The sequence below is a fragment of the Mchenga conophoros genome, linkage group LG5 (assembly GCF_057382185.1).
Source record: "Mchenga conophoros isolate Kocher_MC1m ecotype Shallow Benthic linkage group LG5, M_conophoros_male_GT1.1, whole genome shotgun sequence".
Lineage (NCBI taxonomy): Eukaryota > Metazoa > Chordata > Actinopteri > Cichliformes > Cichlidae > Mchenga > Mchenga conophoros.
Genome location: NC_140530.1, coordinates 27,943,179 through 27,964,055, shown reverse-complemented (window position 1 = coordinate 27,964,055; position 20,877 = coordinate 27,943,179). Strand labels below are relative to the sequence as shown.

General features: G+C 36.9%; 1 protein-coding gene across 3 annotated transcripts in view; it reads left to right on the top strand.

Moving 5' to 3' along the window:
- Positions 1 to 20,877, top strand: part of grip2b (glutamate receptor interacting protein 2b) — a 287,364-nt gene that overhangs the window by 106,287 nt on the left and 160,200 nt on the right. For 2 of the 3 annotated variants that reach the window (XM_085274680.1, XM_085274679.1), the window contains exon 1: positions 4,348 to 6,544. The exons of the other annotated variant lie outside the window; for it this stretch is intronic. In XM_085274680.1, the coding sequence (XP_085130806.1) occupies positions 6,388 to 6,544 (157 nt within the window). In that variant the 5' untranslated portion in view covers positions 4,348 to 6,387. Of the gene's footprint in view, positions 1 to 4,347; positions 6,545 to 20,877 lie in introns of those variants that run through there. 3 annotated transcript variants of the gene reach the window in all.

The following is a 20,877-nucleotide window of genomic DNA, read 5'->3' as shown; positions in this document are numbered from 1 at the left end:
CTCTGGATTAACTAAAATTTACTCCTCAGCATATTTATGAGTGTGGAATCCTTTTTAATTTCACTTCATTTGAACTGTGCCTCAGTTACTTCTGCTTAGCTGCTTAAACATGAAGAAACTGCTGGCTATTAGTTGTCCTAATTTATCTCTTTATACCCCCAAATGCTTGCATATGAGATATCTGAGTTGCTACAATTGTTTGAAGTTACTTTTTCTGACCTAATTCAACTCTTGGAGGACTGACTCTTGCATTTTTTGAGTGTCCTTGTGTTGTGAGACAAGTAGGCAAGACCAATTGGCATTGTTCTCTCCTGGCCAAATAGCCTGTCAGTGTTTAATCATCCAGTCAGTCAATCCACCATCCAAGGAAAAGACTGAAAAAGTTTTAGTGAATTTAGAGCAGAGTTGAACTAGAAAATAGGTCATGAGCTTTTTTCTGGTTTGCCAACATGACACAAGGCTGTTTTGATGACTTGTTCCCTGGGTGTCTCAACCAAGTGCTCTGCACCAAATGCAAAGTGAATATGCAATCGAAAATATGAAATGTTCAGAATCACAGTTAATCAGGTGTCCCATTAGAAATCATTACACTTGTGAATATTTTTTTTCAAGTTTTTTAAGTTACAGATGCTATGAATTCCTAATACATAAAAAAGTGACTGCACTAGTTAGAACAAAAGCTTTACATTATCCTCAAAATGTGAGCTGACTTTTTCAGAGATGAGTCAAAGAGATGTGTCTGAACATTGTGTAACCATCAAACATCATCTCCAGGGATTTGGCTGAATTTTTGGTGAGCCTGAAATCAGATTTTCTCTTTATTTTTTTGTGTTGCACATTTTGTGTTGCTTTCTTTTCTTTCTTTCTTTCCTTTTTTTTTTATATTAGTGTACGCATCATTACTTTTATTCATGAATGTGATCATAGAACTACACTGGTTATTTTAGTTTGCAAGTTTTTTTTATTAATACCACCAGCTAGTATCTGTACACCATTAGGGATTTGTGTACATTGTGTAGAGAAAGTGTACATTATGGGCTGTGTGACCATGTATATGTATGTATGTGCAAAGTGTAAGTCACTGCAAGCTGAAGTGATTAATTCACACCCCCACATGATGAGATAGTTTCATAACCAGTTCATGTGGAGTACCGATGACGGTACATTACCACACCCACACAACCACACAACCTCTCGTACACACACATACTCACAAACTGCACATGCTTTGTTATGAAACTTCAAACACTCTCCTAGCACAAGGAAAGCATCCCTTTAAACCACTCTCAGCAAATTCACAAGGGAAAGTTTGTATAGCCCGTGAGTGTTTGTATGTGAGTGCTGAGGATGTCTTTTTGTGGTCCTCTCCTCTTGTGAGGACCAACTGAAAGAGATGAGCAGGAAAATCCATTATACCTGCATTGTTCTGTCAATTTAGTTAATGTTTCATACGGTATGTCGTTTTAAAGGTCACAGACTTTGATAAGTTTCTGCATGAAAAATCAGTTAAATCATAATTTATTTTTTTTTATTCATTAGCCCTTTATTTAAAGTGCAGAGAGATTTTTTTTAAATTTACTAATCTAAAATATTTTGGATGGGTGTGGAACTTAAGAATCTTTGTATGAAATGAACCTACTGCAATCCAATGAAGATGCTGTACCTGAGGTTAAACTGTATGTTAATATTTTCCAGTGACAAACACCTTGATTTGACTCATTAAAATCAGTGGGATTTGGCAGGTGGTGGAACCCTATGATCCAGCATGGTGTTACAGCCTGGGAAAATGACTCACCTCAAAATCCCTCCAAAAATGGTTTTGTACTATGAGCGCTGATGGTCTTGTTTTCTTTATGGATCAGCTAAGAGATCAGCTGGTCTGTGCTGCTGCTGTGGTTCTGAGATTTTCTGCACTTTGGGGATTTAGCTATCTGCATTCTACAATATATCTGTAGATCTTACATTGGTTTTTGAAGTTTAAGTGAATAAAATCATTCAGCGGGTTACTTATGAAGGAAAGTGCTCAACACAAAGCTGGAAAAAAATGTCTGGAGTTCAGTGGACAGGTATGGTCAATATGGTCAGTTGTGTTAAAAAAAACAAACAAGTAATGCACAGCTACTGTTGATATAATTGATTAAAACTGTAGGCAACTGAATGATATTTTAAATGATTTTAAATGCATTGTGCAGTACTGTTTCACATTTAATGTTTACTGCCAATGAAACATATTATTCTCAAAAAGAAGAAACAAAACAAAACGATGAATAACACATGAAATGTCCCACTGACATCCAAAGTGCTTCATTTCCACCTTAATTTTCTGCTAATGTACTGCAGTAGTCAAAATGAATCACCTTTTAGGTCCTGGAACCTGGTGAGAAAGCCAAATACTGAATTGAGGCTATTCCTGTCTCCTGTAGAGTCTATAATACTTTAAAAGTTGTTAATGTGAGCTCTGAAGTCAGTCCTTTCACTGCACAGAATGGCTGCCAGTCTGCAAATGACCTCCTTTTTCAGACTCTGCTGGACTTCAGCTTTCCTTCAGTTTATTTTAAGAACTTAAAACATATTAAAGCTGTTTTTTTGATAAGAGACTGGACTTCAAGGAAGAGCTGACTGATACCAGCTGAAGTCAATAAAATGAACCATAGCTAAGACTAACCATACAGTAAATTTATTCTCAACATTCAGCGATTTAATGTTTCTATCTATCCTATTCAGATTACATGTCACATAATTGTCATGTTTCGGTTGTGTACAGGCAGGAGAAGGACCCACACGCAAAGCTCACGACAACAAAATTAAACTCAAAAAGCTGCTTTATTGCATAATGGCATGGAAAACTAAACTAAACTGGGCCGTGGATTACTAACACACATCGAAACACAGCCATGAGGGAGACTACAACACTGACAAAGAGAAACACAGGGCTTAAATACACAGAGGGATAACGAGGGAATGAGACACAGAAGGAGAGCACAGCTGGGAGTAATCAGGCTGGACGAGACAAGGGAAGCAAAACTAGAAACGCTGACATGAGACACGGACCTTCAAAGTAAAACAGGAAACACACTGACTGAACTCTAGACATGCAAACTTAACAGCAACTCAGAAGACAGAACATAGTGACCTGAAACATGGGACAGAAAGGCACAGTAGACACAACGTGGACATAACAACGCCACAGGGAAAGATTAAAACAAAACACAGAACCTCTTAGAAAATAAAATAGGAAACATAATGAAACGCAGGCATGACTACATGAACTTAACATAACAGACATGAAACACATGAAGGGCAAGGGAGACTTAACAGGGGTTGGAAGACACAAGGGGAATCTAATAACAAAGAACTAGAAAAACTCATGAGCTTAATCATATAAACATCCAAATAAACTAAACTCAAAACACTGGGTCATAAGACCCAGGATCGTGACAATAATGAGATAATCTGAATATAAATTTAATCGAAATAATGCAACATTGTTTATCAAAATGTGTATGTATTTTCATAGATCACACTGGGGATTGTTATCATCTTTACCACCTGTTTCTATAGCGTTACTGTGATATGGGCAAAATGTTGACTAGATCATCACTGGTGATGAGAACTAGTTGCCATATGGACAGCAGTAAATGGTCTATTCTGAGACTTGAAATAATAAACTCAGCACTTAGACAAGGGTTAAAGGCTTAGTCACATCCAAGTCTTGTCTCAAAGCTCATCTCATATATCATCCTCTCTGACACAGCTGTAACACTGTATATGACAATAGGTCAATAGTGCTTAGCATTTTAGGTATCTACCCTTAATTATGAGGCTCATGTCTAAGATCAATAAGTAAGAGTTGTAATCACTCAGCTGCTTTCCTGGGTATTCAGCTGCTAGTCTACATCTCTTCCATTTCCCCATGCTGTCAAACTCAATGTTGAGATCATTGCTCTACTCCAGTCATTTTCTTGCCTGCCTTGTTTGACCCAATTAGCCTTGGTTTTGCATGCTTTAAATCTGAGTGCTCTGCCTTTCAGAATCTGTTTTTTGATTTTGCTGAGTCAATCGCATGCTGGCACACCATTCAAAGGGTACCTTTGGTACCTACATGGCCTGGTTAAAGGAGAAGTTTTTACAGAAACACCGTTAATATCCGGTCATACCTAGGAACCGCTTCAGTTCCCGCCTGGTGGTTGGAGTCGGATAGTTTAGGATTGCAGCAATTTTCGCCTCCACCGGGCGGACCTGTCCAAAACCAACCTGCTTACATAGGTACGGGACTGTTGCCTTGTCAAACTTGCATTTAGCGAGATTGAGGCCTCATCCCCATCCAAGCCTCCATCTTCATCGTCATGCTAATTCATATCACTGCTGGGATTCTGTTCCGCTATGATTGGTCATCAGAGTATAATCATTAGATAGCTTAACTGAATTCTCTATCTCAATAAATCATCTTCAATTCTTCCAAATGATCCTTACCTAATGAGTTTGTTCACACACTGTCACTCTGTTTACACCACAGAAACATCCTATTATAGAGAGTGTGTGATACTTTTCACAGTACAATCCTCTTAAAGGGCTGTGAAATAAAATATTCCTTTAAGAGTGTTTCAATAGAACCAAAAAGAATAAACAGAGTTTACACAAGTTATGGAATTAATCTTGCAGGTCAACAGATGACTACAGTTGACATAGGATAACAGAAAAAAATATGGCTTCTTATAAACTACCATTAAAGTTACTCTATCAATAACCTCTGGATTGATTTTCTTCAATTAACTGTAAAACTCCACCGATGAAAGTGTACTCTGAAGTGGTGCTCTTGCAGAAGCAGCTGGTTTGTGACATTCAGAACCCTGAATAATCTTCACTGAGTGACTTTTTAATTTCCTGGAAACAATCAATTTCATCAGGTGTCACATTTTTCAAAGAGTGCAAACTTTACTGCAGGATCAAACCACATGTACAGATGGTCTTGAGCTTGTGATCAAAAAGCATGTCTAAAACCCCTGGAGTGAGTTTTCATTAAAGCTATGTGGAGTTCACTCTCTGACTTCTGCAATATGTCTGTGTGTGTGTGAGTGAGTGACTCCAAGGCTGAATGTGTATAGTATAGGTTATATACTTCTTTGTGTGTGGCCATGAGTAATTTTGTGTATTCAGCAGCTAAGCAGAAGCGTCCACAATGTTTTCCTGCCTAATAAAACAATTGTACCAGAGTGTGCATACTGTATGTGCGTTTGACCTCTTCTCCAGAGGAGATAATGAGCTTATTATGGAAGGACACGAAACAGAGATTAAAGAGTAGATGAGAAGAAGCAGAGGGACAGAGGGACAGAAGGGGGAAAAAAGAAGTGGCTGGGTGATGACAGAGAGAAAGACAAGAATAGTAAGAGACACTAAGAGGGTCAGATTAGATGTAGGTGTTTAGAGAGGGAAATGAGAGGAAAAAGTGTTGTCAAGGAGGCTGGTGGAGTGGGAGGTATGGATGGATAGGAGGATATGAAAGACAGAATCAAAGATGGAGGTACAGATAACGCCATACAGGGATAAACCAAAAAAGGAAGGATGGGGTAAATGTATAAGAGAGGAGAAGGAAGGAAATCATGCGGCAGAGACATCGTTTGATTGAAGAAGTTACCAATAATTCCTGTGATTGTGTGTGTGATTGTGTACGTGCTTACTGACAGAATGAAAAACTGGGTGCGAGAGCAAGCAAGAGAGTGAGAGAGAGAGACATAACAAAGCATAAAACTGCAGAAAGACAAAAAACTAGCACCATGCTGGGTCTTTTTCATGTTGCTTTTTCCCCCCTTTTGGGAAAAGATAGGCAAAGCAAAGCACCAGCTGAGAGTTTTGGAGGTTGGATGTGGGGGTGGTGCGGTAGGGAGGTGGGCTGGGGTGGAGATAGATGGAGAGTGAGTGTATAAGAAAGCAGGGTGGGGGTGCAGCCTCTCCCTTTCTCCCTCTACTCTCTTTTCCCTCAGTGTCTCACTTCTCTCGCCGTTTCGTGCAGATTTTCCGTGAGCTGAACAAGGGGGAAGAAAGAGCAGGAAAAAGGAAGAGAAGGGCAAGAAAGACAAGGAAAACAGGATGGCTGAGGTGTTTCTGAAACTAAACCTGGGTAATTAGGTGCTACGCTGGAAAGGGAGAAAAAAAATTGAGGTTGGTAGAAGAGGGCGGAAGAAGAGGAGGTTATTTCCGAAAAGCAAAGGAGTAACAGTGTTGTAGAGAGGCAAGGGAGGGGAGAAAGAAGAAACTAGTACATAGAGTGCTGAAACTTATAAGCATTCCGGATAAACAGTTACAAAGAAGTTAAAAGAAAAAAGAAGCAAAAACAGAGACGAGGGAAGATTGCATCCGGAGCTGACAGGTGAAACTCGGCTATCCAGGATGGACAAAGTAGAGCGAGTGATGAAGATGGTGAAGAGGATGTCACCAAGGAAGAAGAGGAGGGAAGGAGGGGGAGGAAGGGCAGGAGGACCAGGAGAGCTGGAGAGCCCAGATACCCTGTGTGATGAACTCTGTCGTTTCAGCCTCTGCATTAGCGGTGAGAAGCTGCATCTCAAAGTTGTGTGTGTATATGTGTTTGTGTGTGTGTGTGTGCGCATACGCGCAAAGTTTGATGTTGTTGAAGAGTGATGTGAGTGATATAGTGCTAGTGTGTTTCACAGAAATGTCTGCATTGTTTCTCTCTGTACTAGTGGCTTTGTTTACAACGTATGGGTTGGCTGCCTTTCTTATTAGATAACAGCAGAGCATATTTGTGAGCTCTCTGGCTGGCATGTCAGAATATATATAATATCAAGTGTTTCCTCGATGCAGCTGCTGTGGCTGGCAGATTGCAACACTGATGTGAAACATAGTGATTTGCAGACACCAGTGTGTGTATCTGTGTGTTGGTCTGAAGTGTTTGGTAAAGGAGAGATGTTTTCATTTCTGAGTAAAAAATGAAAAGCAGCATCTGTACTAGAAGGAAAAAAATGGTCAGATTACCTTAATTGGTTTCTGCACTCGTCTGAATAATGACTGTAACAGTGTATTTTAGTGATGCAGAGGTTAAAACTCTGATAGCAACATGTTAACAAAAAAGAAAAGAACGTTTTCTGACTGTGTTTTCTTGTTTTGTTGGACTTTCAGCAGTAAAAGGATATGTTTTAAAGGCAAACAATTTCCCTTTCACAAGTTTGACCTGTGCATTGCATTTGAACAGTAAACTTGTTTCTGTATCCGCGGTTGGAAACCCTTTCTTCTAATATAGTGTTGGATCAGTAGTTCCTCTATAACTGAAAGGAAGTGCCGAAATGTTTGAGTTATTTTTCTTCTCCAGAGATGTTGGACTCTTCGTCTTGTTTTTGTGACTCTGTTTTCCAGTGTTGTCTGCTACTCCATTCAGTTAATGAGTTACTGCTACTGTTTAATTAGCTCTGAGCTGGCTAGTGGTGATGCTACAGCTTGTTGTCTACCTCATGTTCTTCAAAGACTTTGTAGAGAGTTTCACAGAGGGTTCTCTTTTTAATGCAATTTTGGGATGTTTTTTTCTTGCTTTGATTGTAAACAAACATTAACAAGAGGGAAAATGAGTGCGGTAGGCAAAAGTCAATATAGAGAAAAAGCCTAAGCGGTTTAAGATGTGTCAGAGAGGGAAAATATGAGTGTGCATATTTTCTTCTTGAGCCTCACATATCCCTTCTCAGAACAATATGTCTAATCACTCAGCAGATACTACAGCAGCCTGACTTCAAACGCCATCAAACGACCATCAGAGAACCAAACATTACACTGCAGGCTGAGAAAGGTCACTTTCAAAACAAGAGAGAACTCGGGAATATCAAGGCAAACATCCCCCTCTGTTCTAGCGCAGTAGATTATGTTTTCTTCTTCTTTCAGACAGCATACTCCATTTGCTGAATACTTTCATCACATCTTACAGCAACAGGAGAACAATGAAATGTTTAGTATGCCTAGTATGAATTGCAAACAAGTGGGTCTGATGAAGGGATTGCTTCACCAATAATAATGATGTATAACAGAAATTTCCGTCCTCCAACGAGAAATTGGTATGTGCCCTTTTTTGCATTTAAATTCCCTTGTGTGCTTTCAATCCCACTGAGTGTTCTTCAATCCCTGTTGTACCCGTCCTCAGCCAGCAAACCAAAAAATTGTCCAGCTGTTTATTACTGCTTGTAAACCACACTGGCTGATTGCCAACCACTAAAAAATACCCTGATAAAATGTGAACAAAAAGATTGGTTAAAAGGTCCATTAAAGCTTTACACACAATCTGTTCAAATAAGCTCAATAAGCTGGTCTATATCGTGACTCAAAGATAGATAGACAAATAGATAGATACTTGGGATATATGCAAAATAAAAATAGTACAGTCTACAATAAACAACAAACATTTAACAAAGTTAAAGTGCCACAGGAGTTATACTGGGAGAAAATGTATGTATACAACAGTAATACAAAAACAACAAAGAAAAGAAAAAAAAACTAAGCAAAAATAAGACTGATAAATAAGAGAGTAGTGCAAATTGCATTAATAAATGATATATACACTATTAATCCAAGAAGAAACAGCATCATGAAGGTATATTCGAAAAACACGTGTAAATATGCCTGACATGTGATCAACTGTCACAGAACGAGTAGTTATTATACTGATTTATACAGCTTTATAGAGTAAAGCAGCAAAAGACAGAAATGTGATACAAAGCTGTTCCTTTTAAATTTGAGGTAAACTTGCTGTTGTTGATATTTAAAAGGGATCTTTAACAAAATGCAGGTTGTTACACAGTTTTCAAATACATTTGAAGTCAAGTATTTAGAAAGAGTTTTTAATTAAAAATATTCCAACTTATGTTAGTTAGGGTTAAGCACATGGATAAATATATAGTTAGGCATAACATGGGAGTTTGGATACTGTAGATATGATCATGAAAATTAACCTTAAGAATCTTCAACTATTAGTATGTATTTTGTGGGATTTTGCTTTTAAAAAAAGGAAATAAAGCATATTCAAAGTCTTTGTTTCAGAACCAGAACAGTTTGCTAAAACTAGATCTTACTGGGATATTTAAAAGAATCAGATGTGTTAAATTGAGATAGTGTGAAACTGTAATCCATCCTCCCACCTACTTTTATTCTAAAACTCTTTCAGAATTGGTTCGTGCATGTGTGTGTTCTGGAACCTAAATATACTCCCGAGCTGCTGAGCCTCTGTATTATTTTCATGCGAGGACATTTTCATCTCTAATCTGCATATTATAATTGTGCCTGATGCAGTGAAATTATCAGTTCCACAGTGAAACTCTCGCCGAACTCCTGCAGCTGTGGACATATATACTGCAAACTAGATGTGTTACTGCGGTGGGAAATTGCCATTAGCTTGCAGACATATCCCACTCGAACTCAAACCAATCATCTATCAAACCATCAGGTTTGCTGGATATATAGATAAAATAATCCTCCTGCACATTTCGGAGCGCAGGCATGTTCGCACACTACAAGAACACATTTTAGCGTGACTCTGTGACCATTTCAATTTGCTAAAAAGAGACTGAAGGAGCATAAAATGTCCCTGCATTAACAAAATCCCAAAGTCAGACTACAGTGGAGTATTATATCCCTCTACACAACAAATACTTTTCTTTTTTTCAAAAAGCCATCTCAGAGCTGGTTGGACTAAGTAGTATACAAACCATATCTTGCTTTATTGTTTCTTTGTAAAGCATGGTATTACCTCTAGAGTACTACTGTGATCAAGTTGTTTGGGGATAAAAAAAAAAGCAAAGTACTTTGGTAAAATTTGTTAGGCTTGGTGAAAACACAATACTTTTACAATGGCCAGAAAATTGTGAAATCAACTGAATTCAGTCCAATACATGAATAAATCAACTCATTATATTTATACTGTACATTAGGATTTGAAAACAGTTTGGAAGTGCACATCAGTGTAACCAGTGTTAAGAAAGCTGTTGCTGATTTCTAGCGTGGGGTGTACTTTTTTGTATGTGTAGAAGGTAGAGCTGTTACATGTCAAAGTGTCCTTGGGATTTCTGAAGCCGAAATTGCCTTCAAGGCATCCATCACTGGGAAGCTTTAAGTGCGTAGAATAAATCTCTCTATAATTTTGTGTGACTGTGTGAATTTTAATTATATTGTGACGTGCTGGATTTGTAATGTAAAATATATACTACAAAAGCATTTTATCCATTCCAGTTTAACTTAGACTGTGAAGGTTTTTGACAAAGAAAAAAAAAGTCACTTTTAGGCTATTTTACTAGATAAATTAATGCTGTCCTGCATTAAGAGTCAAGTTGGCAGCAAACAACTGTCACTTTAGAAGGCCCCTTTTCATTCTGACCATCATATTTCTGTTACAAAATAATGAATCTGGCAGGTGAATGTGGGGATAAAGTTGTGAACAGATATTGGATTCCTAGGTCATTTACAATTACTCATGTGACTGAAAGGCCTTTTAACTAGGGAAAAAATAAGACTGAATGCATATCAAAAGGAATGCAGATCGAGAGGGAAATCAGTCTGTTTGACCTCCTAAGACCCGAACTCTTCCATGGCGTGCATTTTTAATTTCTCTTTGATATTTGGGCATATTGGAACCCGATGAATGTAAAAACAAAGAATTACCAGATTTTTCTTTTTACCTGATTTTTGTTTCTAAGAAAAATGAGAGCCACATATGAGGATATTTGTTTAAAATTTTGATAGATCAGTAGCAGTATAATGTCCTCATAAGTGGATATCAGGCCCTTGTAGAGCAAAATTTAGTATTTTGGTCTAAATAACCCAAAATGTGATGTCCATTTATGTGGACGCCAGGTCCTAGGAGGTTAAAGCTGATCTCAAAAGAAGAACAGGTTAAATAGCATGAAGAATGGGCTACGTTAGCCTTTAAAGAGAAGGGTTATAATCTAATGTCCCTGTACAGAAATAACAGATCACAGCAAACACAGGATTTATGTAATAGTGCAGTTGATGATACTTGACATAAAAACCTTCTCCTATATAAAATCATACTGATAACATTGCACCACCTTAGTCAAACAGAAATACATTTCCAATCTACTTTCAATGATGACATATGAACCCTGCTTCTGGGTCCAAACTACTCTGCGTTTAATAAGGCTGTTGTCTTTTTAACGTGTTTTAATGCTTTGTATCTTGCTCTGTTTAATCTGAACAAGCCCCTAAAAACAGTCAGTGATTACTGTCTTGTGATATTTGATTGGGTCAGAAAAGAATCACTCTGAGGCTAACAAACATTTGGAATGGCTACATGAAGCTAAAAATCAGAGATTGCAATGCATAACATGCAGCAGTATATGAATGATCGTGGATGTGGATAGATAATCTCAGTTGTTCTGCTGATTAAAGTTTGGTCCATTTACAGCATCTTTGTCATGCGATTGCATTTGTCTCTAATTATCAGGAACCCTCATGTTAACTTTTATCGACGGGAAAAACGTTAGCGTTCATCCTCCAGCTTCACTGTGCTCAAGTTTTTATATTATCCTAACCATAGCTCTGTAGCTAGCCACCACGTAGCACACCATTATATGCCAGCTAGACCAACTTTAGTAATCTTACAAACATCGCTGCATTTTAGTTTTCTGTCTTCATTTATGTCTGAAGTGATAGCAGAGCTGTATCTTTATTTTGTATTTTTCAGAAATGCCTCAGTCAGGACATGGTGTCAACAGCTAATGACATTTTATTATAAAGTAGAACTTTAAAAAAAAAGAAGCTAGAGCTGTTTTAAGTATGTGTAAAATGTGATTTGGCTTTTGTAGGAGTCTATATTTAAACATCCTAATTATTTTTTACATAGTACAGAAATCTCTTTTTAAACCAACAGTAAGGAATTATAATATTTCTATGTTGTTTTATCAGTGCTTACATGGGGTATTTTTGGTGTTAAAAATAAATGACTGATATGACTTTGTTCATATTTTATTTCTTTTAGAACTCATTTCTTTCACAGTCAGTTTAAGGACCTGTTTGATATAAGCAAACTTAAATAGCTAGACTAAAATATATTTTTGAAATGTATTGATTTTTCTATGGTGCTACTATTGTAATTTCTGTTGTAATTATTATGCTAGCTTTGGTATTTGTTAATGAAATAACAGACATGTGAAAAGAAAGTTTTCACATGTAGTCCTGTAAAAATTAACTGCACTCTTACTTTTTCCCTTACCCTTACTGAGGGTAAGTAGCAGAAAAGTGCTGCTAGTCAAATACACTGGATTAACTGATCATTAGCCAATTCAACAATGTCTATAAAAGCAGAAGTTTGCGCTGTTTGCTTCTTTGTATTGCTTCCTCAGAATGCAGGTGAACAATGACACACTTCAAAGAAATGGAGGTTGAGGCATAATTACCACTAGGTCAGACCATGCAATGCTCAGAGAAATTGCAAAAAACCCAAAGTCAGACTCCAAAGGCTTCAGTTAGCATGATAAGAGTTCATGACAATAAAATTAGACTAATAGGACTAAAACATGCATGGCTTATTTGGAAGGGCTGCCAAGAGAAAGTCTCCTCTCACTAAAAAGACAGCATATAATGGCTTATGTTTGTAAAGTGGCTTCTGAACAAACCATAAGACATCTAGAACAATGTCCTTTAGATAGATGTGGAGATCTCTGGCAATAGTGCACAGTGCCACGTTTAAAAAAACCAATCACAGCACATCACCATCAATATTTCATGCTAATTGTCGAGCACTGTGGTGTGGGGGTGAGGAATTGAACTTGTTTTACAGTCATTTAGACTTTGGAGTCATTGACCTGAGCATGGACTCCTCTGTATAACAAAGACTCAAATCTGAGCCCATATGTCTGGCATCTAAAGCTTGGCTGAAACTGGTAACATGTTCAGCAAGGCAACAGGATCTAAAGTACACAGCAAATCTACAACTGATTGGCTAAAAAGAAAATCAGTCCAAGATCTGGACCAGATCTCAACCCAATTGAAAGGCTGTAGCAGACCTTAAGAGCTACATAAATGTATGTCCTCAATCCTCAGTAAACTGAGGTAAGATTTCTCCACAACAGAGACTAATAAAGTTGTACAGCAACTTATTGCTTCAGGTTATTGTTGCTAAAGGTGATCCTACACCCTCTCCCGCTCTCACAGGACTCCATATAGCCCTGGGAAAATGTGGGGTTTTTTTTTTCAGACCAATGCTCTTCTCCATGCACCGTGCAAGTAGGTGAAGTTGTGCCAGAAAGTTACTTTTTTCCCCCTATTTCACTATTTAATTCATTATTGACAAATTCAGCCACTTATTGTCTGACATCAGTCACGGTTTTTGTTAACTTTTTTACTGTTACCTTCATTTATAGACATCCTAACAGCCAGAACAATAAGTCTTCAACTGGATATCGATTTTCTGCTATTCTGATATTGCTGTCTACATCAGAAGACTCAGCAAGAATTGGCACTCGCCACCAGAGACCTAAAATGGCTTGTCTACATTGTTAGTGCTATAATCAGTAAGTTTTTTAAGTTGGATTTACAGTGTAGAAGTGGAAAAAAAATCTCTAAAAATCAATGCAAATTATCATTAAAAAGAATCCAGGGTGCAGCATTCTTAAACATGTCATTGCATTTATTTTGAGGGGCTATATTTGCAGCTGAAGTGACCCACTTTTGCCTAAGGGATCAACAAGGCTCATCATACCATCTTACTTATCTCTTTGGCTACAGCAAGACTGATAGCAGTGTTATCATATCATCTCACCAGAGAGAAAACAGCACAGTTTAACGTGAGAGTGCTTACCAAGTGATGTGACAGTGATGATAAAGGTGCATCCAAAATGGTTATCCCTGAAAAATAAATAATTTAACATCAACCTGTTATCTGATGTGACTAATAGCTGCTGGACTGATTGGGACATGTCATCTTATTTAAACTTTAAACTTTAAAATTATAGACATAATGCTGTCATTTTTTATGTGATATACTAAATGATTTAAATTTTCTTATGTGCAAATGTTGGTTTCTAGTATTTTAAAACATGTTAATACAATTCTATTAAATACTCTACCCAAATTGAATTGGAAAAAAAAGAGTTTTTATTGCCTGAAAACAAACAATCAAACAAACAAAAGAATCCAAAATTATCACAAAAAAATGGAACACATGGTAGCAATAACAAGCAAAACAGACACTTAGACAAAGGAAAAGACAAGACAATAATGAGGGCAGTGCACAGAATCACAAATCACGTGAAGGAACCAGAGCAATACAGATGAGTAGACTAACAAAGGTAAAATAAGAAATAACAGACAATCACCAAAGAGCAGTTAACAAGTTGACAGAGACAGGGGAACAAAGACGAACAAAGGCACTAACAAAAAGACAAGACTGAGCGATGCAAACATGAAAACACTGAGCACTAGAAACAGAGGAATGAATAATAATTCAATTCAGTTTTATTTATATAGCACCAAATCACAACAGCAGTCACCTAAATACATTTTATATTGTAAGGAATACAGAGAAAAGCCCATCAATTAAACGAGTCCCTATGAGCAAGCACTGTTTGGTTGGCTTTTTGGTCCATTTTCTGTTTTCTAGAACTTATCCAGATTCAGGTTGTAATGTTCCAGACAGAAGACTGTTTTAGAACTTCAGTTTCTGTGTGGTAAGTTTGGAGAGGTTTTTTTATTTTGATATCTTTGTTTTTGGACCAGTTTATAGAAGGAAGACATTTGCAGTCTTGGTTAGTTTTCTTTTTGCTCAATCTAAGTTGCCCAGCTGGCTAACCAGGAAGAATAAGCTGAGATTTGGGTGTCCTGCCCATCTGAAGGTGGAGTTTGCACAGTTTAGGAATGTGTGAGTTTAGGAATAATGTGGCGGCCTATTGGACGTGTACTTTGGAGCAATTTATACTATAATTGCAGATGGTCTTAGAATCTGTTTTTAAGTTGTTGTTTTTTTGGTGAGTTTATTTTGATAATGTGTGTGTGTCATCTCTTTCTTAGTTTCTTTCTTTTTTCTTTCCCTTTTTCTTTTATTTATTCACTGCCAGCCATAAATATATACTACTGGAAGCAATATTTTAAATAAAAGAATCCCTGCGTTATTCCACCCATGATATCAGATATTGTGACTGCCATGTCTTTGGCTGAACTCACAAGATACATTTAGTAGCTAAACTTAGGTGTTAAATCTCTATTTTCTTTTTTCTCTCCCATCTCTCTACCCTCAGCACTCCTTTTTCTCATTCCTTTGGTTTTCTTTCATCACTTGTTTCCTGTTTCATATACTTTTCCCTCAATCTCTCTTTCTGTTTCAGTCACTGGTACTACAGCCGTGTGTGGGTGGATATTTAATTCCTTCCTCTCTCTTCCCCCAGATCTTTCTAACCTTATATCACTGACTGGATATCCATGTGTAATGTTTTCTGCTTCTTTCTGCTGCTTTGTTTTGCTTTAATTTTAAAACTGATCATGAAACCATGTGTTTTATGAAAAGTATGAACATTGCGATTTCAAGATAAAAGTAAGACCTGTTTATGTATGGCTTGGAAATAGTGGTGCTGGTTAAAAAAGGAGGCAGAACTGGAAGTGGCATGGTGGAAGATGCTGAGTTTTTCACTGGGAGTGACTGGAAGGACAAGATTAGAAATTAGTATAGTTTGCATGGTTTAGAGACAAAGTTAAAGATGTTGTGAGTGGGTGTAGTGAAGAAGGTTATACCGAGGAGCGGTGTGACTATGGTGGGGCAAGATGGATGCAGGTGATTCAGTGTGCTGACCTCTAAATGGAGCAAGCAAAAGAAAAAGTGAACATTATGTGATAATGTAATAATGATAACATAATTAATGTACTATTTTTAATCTATGTTTGTGTATGAATACATAGATTAAAATAATGTAATTAGGCCACTATCAGTTAGCTTCAGTTATATGTGGTGTTCCTAAAAGCATCCCTTTCTGGAAAATTAACATAGGAAATGGCCTGAAATTGTTTCTTTTTCTTTTTGATTTGTTAGAGTTAACTAGTCACAGTTTAAGTATTTTTCCTATTTAAAGTCTGATTCGTGTCTACTATATTCCAAATGAATGAAATATGTTGGCCCAGTTTTTGTGGACGTTCTGGGAGTAGACCTATAGTTATTTAGGTTTGCCAAAAATCCCAATATTCAGTGTTACTGCATTACCTACTATTACCTAGTAATGCATATAATTCTCATCTTCAAGAAATTAAAGTAGCATTGGAATTCCAAAATGACTCTATATAATACCAGTGAATGTTGTTTCTGCTTCTTTTAAACCCTCTCCATAACTTCTAGCTGACTACAGAAAAGGCCACTTGCCAGGATAGTTACTTGAGAAGGCTGATCCGAACAGGGCAGCTCACAAGAAAAGAGAAATAGGGAACAAAAGAGGTGCTTTTTTTATACATATATATAACGCAACCAGTTGACTCAGCACACTCTGAAAACAAAATTGGTAATTTGCTTCCACACAGAATTCTCTGGGTCGGGAGGTTGATTGGCTGGTAGACACCCATGACAGAATTGGGAAAAACATTCCAAGCATCACTAACCAATGACCTGTGTGTCAGACTGGAGAGGCCAGTTTAATGTAATCTCTGTGCAGGAATTAAGAATAATATTATTAAATAAAGGAAGACTTCAACCAAAGATACAGTCTGTATTAATTTCCATTGTAGGGTACTAAAGAAACAGACCTTGGGGCTAAAGTGGCCTGATTCCCATGTAGACCAGTTATCCACTGAAAATATCATAAAATTAAACACTAAAATCCTATATTTCATTATTTTATAATTTCAGAATGTACATTATTTCTAGCAAGACCACAAGAGGACCTGCACCCTCTGGTAATGACAATCTGTGTAAAAGGTCATTTACAGGAAAAATGTTGGATGATTTAAAATGTGAAAGGAACAACATTGTACATGAAAAAAACAAACAAACCCTGAAATGAAACCAGCATTTAACACAGTTCCTCTGCAATTAGTTTAAAGTGCTATTTGATGTTGGAATTAGTACCTTGCCTGTTTGTCAGTCATCCTGGTGCTGTTTAGCTACTTCTAGTGTATTTCTATAGCATCCTTTCAGTAAGTGATCTTAAACTTTTTGTAGATCTTTTCATGTTAAATTCCTATCCTCAATGTATCTGGGCTTGTTCACAACCTGTTAGTCGTGAATTCTCCATCCTAGGTTTGAGCTTCATGACAACTGAAAAGATTGGACAAGACAAATCATTTAAGGAACTGGAGGATTTTGACATGAACATAAAGCATAAATACCATTCTAAATATCTATTTATGTATTTGCTTACATGTCAAAAATAAGGTTGTAATGCTATTTCAAAATGACGTTTTAGGTTGTCATTAGATTAAGGTTCTTGATATGCCAAGCAGTGCACAGACAGCATTTAGACACAGTGCTGCTATGGAATGTGCACTACAGAAGTATAAATATTTCACTTTAAACCTGAAGGAGAGCAAGTTGTTTAGAGGACAAAGGGGCAAGGTAGAATGAAATTCTGCATCAGCAGTATCTTATTATATCCTCCTAAACCCTCCAGTTCAATCTCTATCTTCCTCTTCCAGAAGTACATATAAGCTACAGTTACACACACATGCCCACAAGTTTTTAAAGCCAAGGCCTACAGCACATGCCACCCCGTCCACCTTTAAATTTAGCTGACTATTAAAAACATGACAGCTAGATTCACTTACAACTGACATTGACTTGCATAGTTTTAATGCACAACACACAACACAAGCACAGGAAGCCATCCAAATGTACAGAGTCAGAGAGAGATCAGCAGCATAGCAGAAGAAAAGGGAACTGTCTCTTTTCTGTTCCAACTTTGATCTACCGCGGGGGAAGAACAGCATTCAAGAGTTGTCTGCCATTGCTGCGAGGAGAAAAAAAAATCCCCCTCTCCTTCTAACTGTCTTTCTGCTTGATGCTATTTGGAGCATGAGGAACATCATGTGTTCTGTTAGAGCTTTCACATCTGCACATACTGTCATTGACAAGACACTTGTGCTGTCTGATTTACTTTTAACTTCCTCGAATGGATTGGAATCCATAATTTATTATTTTATTTTTTGTTTTTTGTTTTTTAGCATCTATTTATTTTTTTGTTGTAAAAGTTGCAACATTTTGAGTTTTTTTGCAGCTTTTGTGAAAGTTAACCCTTGCTCTCAGTGTCAGTCTTCATAAATAAGTTAGCAAACTTATCATTGCCTGTTACATTCACAAATTCATGATCTTTACATGCAACCTATATAAGAACTGAAAGAAGAGAATGCACAAGGTGCTTTTCCAAGTGGGTATATCATTTTTAAAGCTTAGTGTCAGGCTGGAACATTTTGATTTTTTATGAGCTAAAAATCAATGCAGGAATCCCTAAAAAGTAGTGGAATGATAAAAAAAAAACTGAAACCATACAGTTTAGAAAAGTCTTACCTTTTATTGAAAAAAGAAAAAAAAATTCTTTTAATATGTCATCTCTTTTATTCTAATTCATAATCTTGTTTATGAGGTAGTATAGGTGGGTAGTCTTGATATCCATTTATATATGGTAATGCTAAAAAAAACCACCAACAAAAACAACAACAACAACAACAACAATAATAACAACAACAACAACAACAACAACAACAATAATAATAATAATAATAATAATAATAATAATAACGTTAATATTAGTAATGTCTCAGTAAACTACTAAATATAAGTATCTGTTTTGTCAGCATTGTAATCAATGTTTAATGTCTCATACATAGGGCTGAAAGTTAGGGACACTGCTCATGAGTAATATATTATGTTGTGACATTTTTTGCAAGGATTGAGAAAAGTGCTCTAAAGAGTGCTGCATATTATGTGACTGGAAGATGCAAGTGAACTCTAACTGACGCTCAGTGATCAAGGTGAGGAATATGAGCGAACACTGCACAAGGAATTTATAATGAGAAGTCTGAATTTATAACGTATGTTTGACATTTCAAGAACTGCACTAAACATTACACTACAAATTTGGGTAAAGAGACCATAGAGTGTTTTAACTCATTCTTTAGACACTGTGAGTCTTGTTTAAATAAACCCCAGCTGTTTAAAGAGGTTATGGTGGTTCTTCCCATCATGTAATTATAGAATCTGATTTGTTTTTGGTCCCAGTTTCCATTCATTTCTTATCATTTCCATAAATAAAATGCACCATTAGTGCCCTCAACCACATTAGCCCTCAATCAAATCTGAACAGCGAGCATTTGATATTCACTGATAAAATCATCAGACAGGTCCTGACTTTTTTTGAAATAACATTTTTTTTTATTTTAGAAGGATGTCTATGAAGGGGCAGCACAGTGGCATTTAGCACTGTTGCCTCACAGCAAGAAGGTCCTGAGTTAAGCTCCCCCATCAGGCTGGGGCCTTTCTATGTGGAGAACATGCACAACCTCATAGGATAAGTGGATTTAGGTTTCACTAGTTAACTGTTCCTTTGTAGTAAAATAAGTAGAGACTTACTATTTGAATACTGCTGATCATTCCCTAACAATGATTAATATAAGTCTAAGGAAAGAGTCGATGTGTGACAGCACACAAGTCAGTGCGCTGAATGATGAAAAAATGTAAAGTGATCAAAGGAATAGGCCAGAGGTGCTCCAAAATGCAAATATCTGTTGGAATTTTCATGGTCAGCAGTTCTTTGAAAACTGATAGTCACCTGACGAGGAACAAAAACCTTAACAAGAGGGTTTAATGTCCATAACAAGGGGTGTTAACAAGAAATGTGCTCTAACGTGTCTCAATCACATTTGCTTCTTTTTAGATGAACCATATGCTGGCTTATTGGTTTGTTAATTGTAAATGATTTAAAAATATTATTGAAGTTTAATTACCACCTGGCGTTTGGGTTAGGGTTGGGGTTTTATCTCTGAGCATCAACGGACTACTTCTTTGGGATGTTTCAGAATTAATTTCCAACTCATGCAATATACTAAGAGAAAATCAAAGAACAGTGAGGTAAGATTGAATTAATTTTGCTACTGTTTGTCCACAAGATGCAAACTAGATATTTCGTTTAGAAATGACAAAAATATAAGAAAAAATAGCAGTAAGTGTGAAATAGATGAGAAGAAAGTGGTCAGAACAATAAAGGATAATTTCTACATTTGAAAATTAGTTGAAGGGGCATAAATGCAAAAAAGAAAATTACTAATGATCTGAATGCAAAGAAGGTGGTAGAAATAGCACAGATTGTCGCATGTATTTATTTTCCCACTGTTGGTTGGCTAGCTCACCAAGTGTACCATCAAACAGGGGAATTACCCTGTGGCGGTTCCTTTTATGTGGAAGCCTGCTGTTACAGACTGGGCGTCCACTGGGAGTCTCTCTTTCACATCCTTGATCTGATTTGATTTCATTCCTTTCAGTAGAAAAGACACATTGTTACAGTAAATGTTGTTCATGGGTGTAGAGGTTGAGTTAAGGTTGATTTTCATTCAATTTTCAGCTATAAAAAAATGGTCAAACTGTGTAATACTGTGCCACTTTAATAAACAGCACAGTACAGCAATATGACAAATCAAACACTCCTGTCTATCTCATATTAAATACAACTTTTTGTATGACAAGTGTTCTTTTATCTACTAAGGAGTTCAGTTCCCATATTCATAACAATACCGCATACTGTACATGAACTCACATCTATTTTACAGATACAGAAATCTATGTTATACAGCTCAAGAGCTTAAAGTGATGACACAAAACGATTTGTGTTTGATTTCCCACTTGATGATTCCAGACAGCTGTTGATTTCACTTGGTTTCATTTCAATGTTCCGAAGCTTACAGCAACCC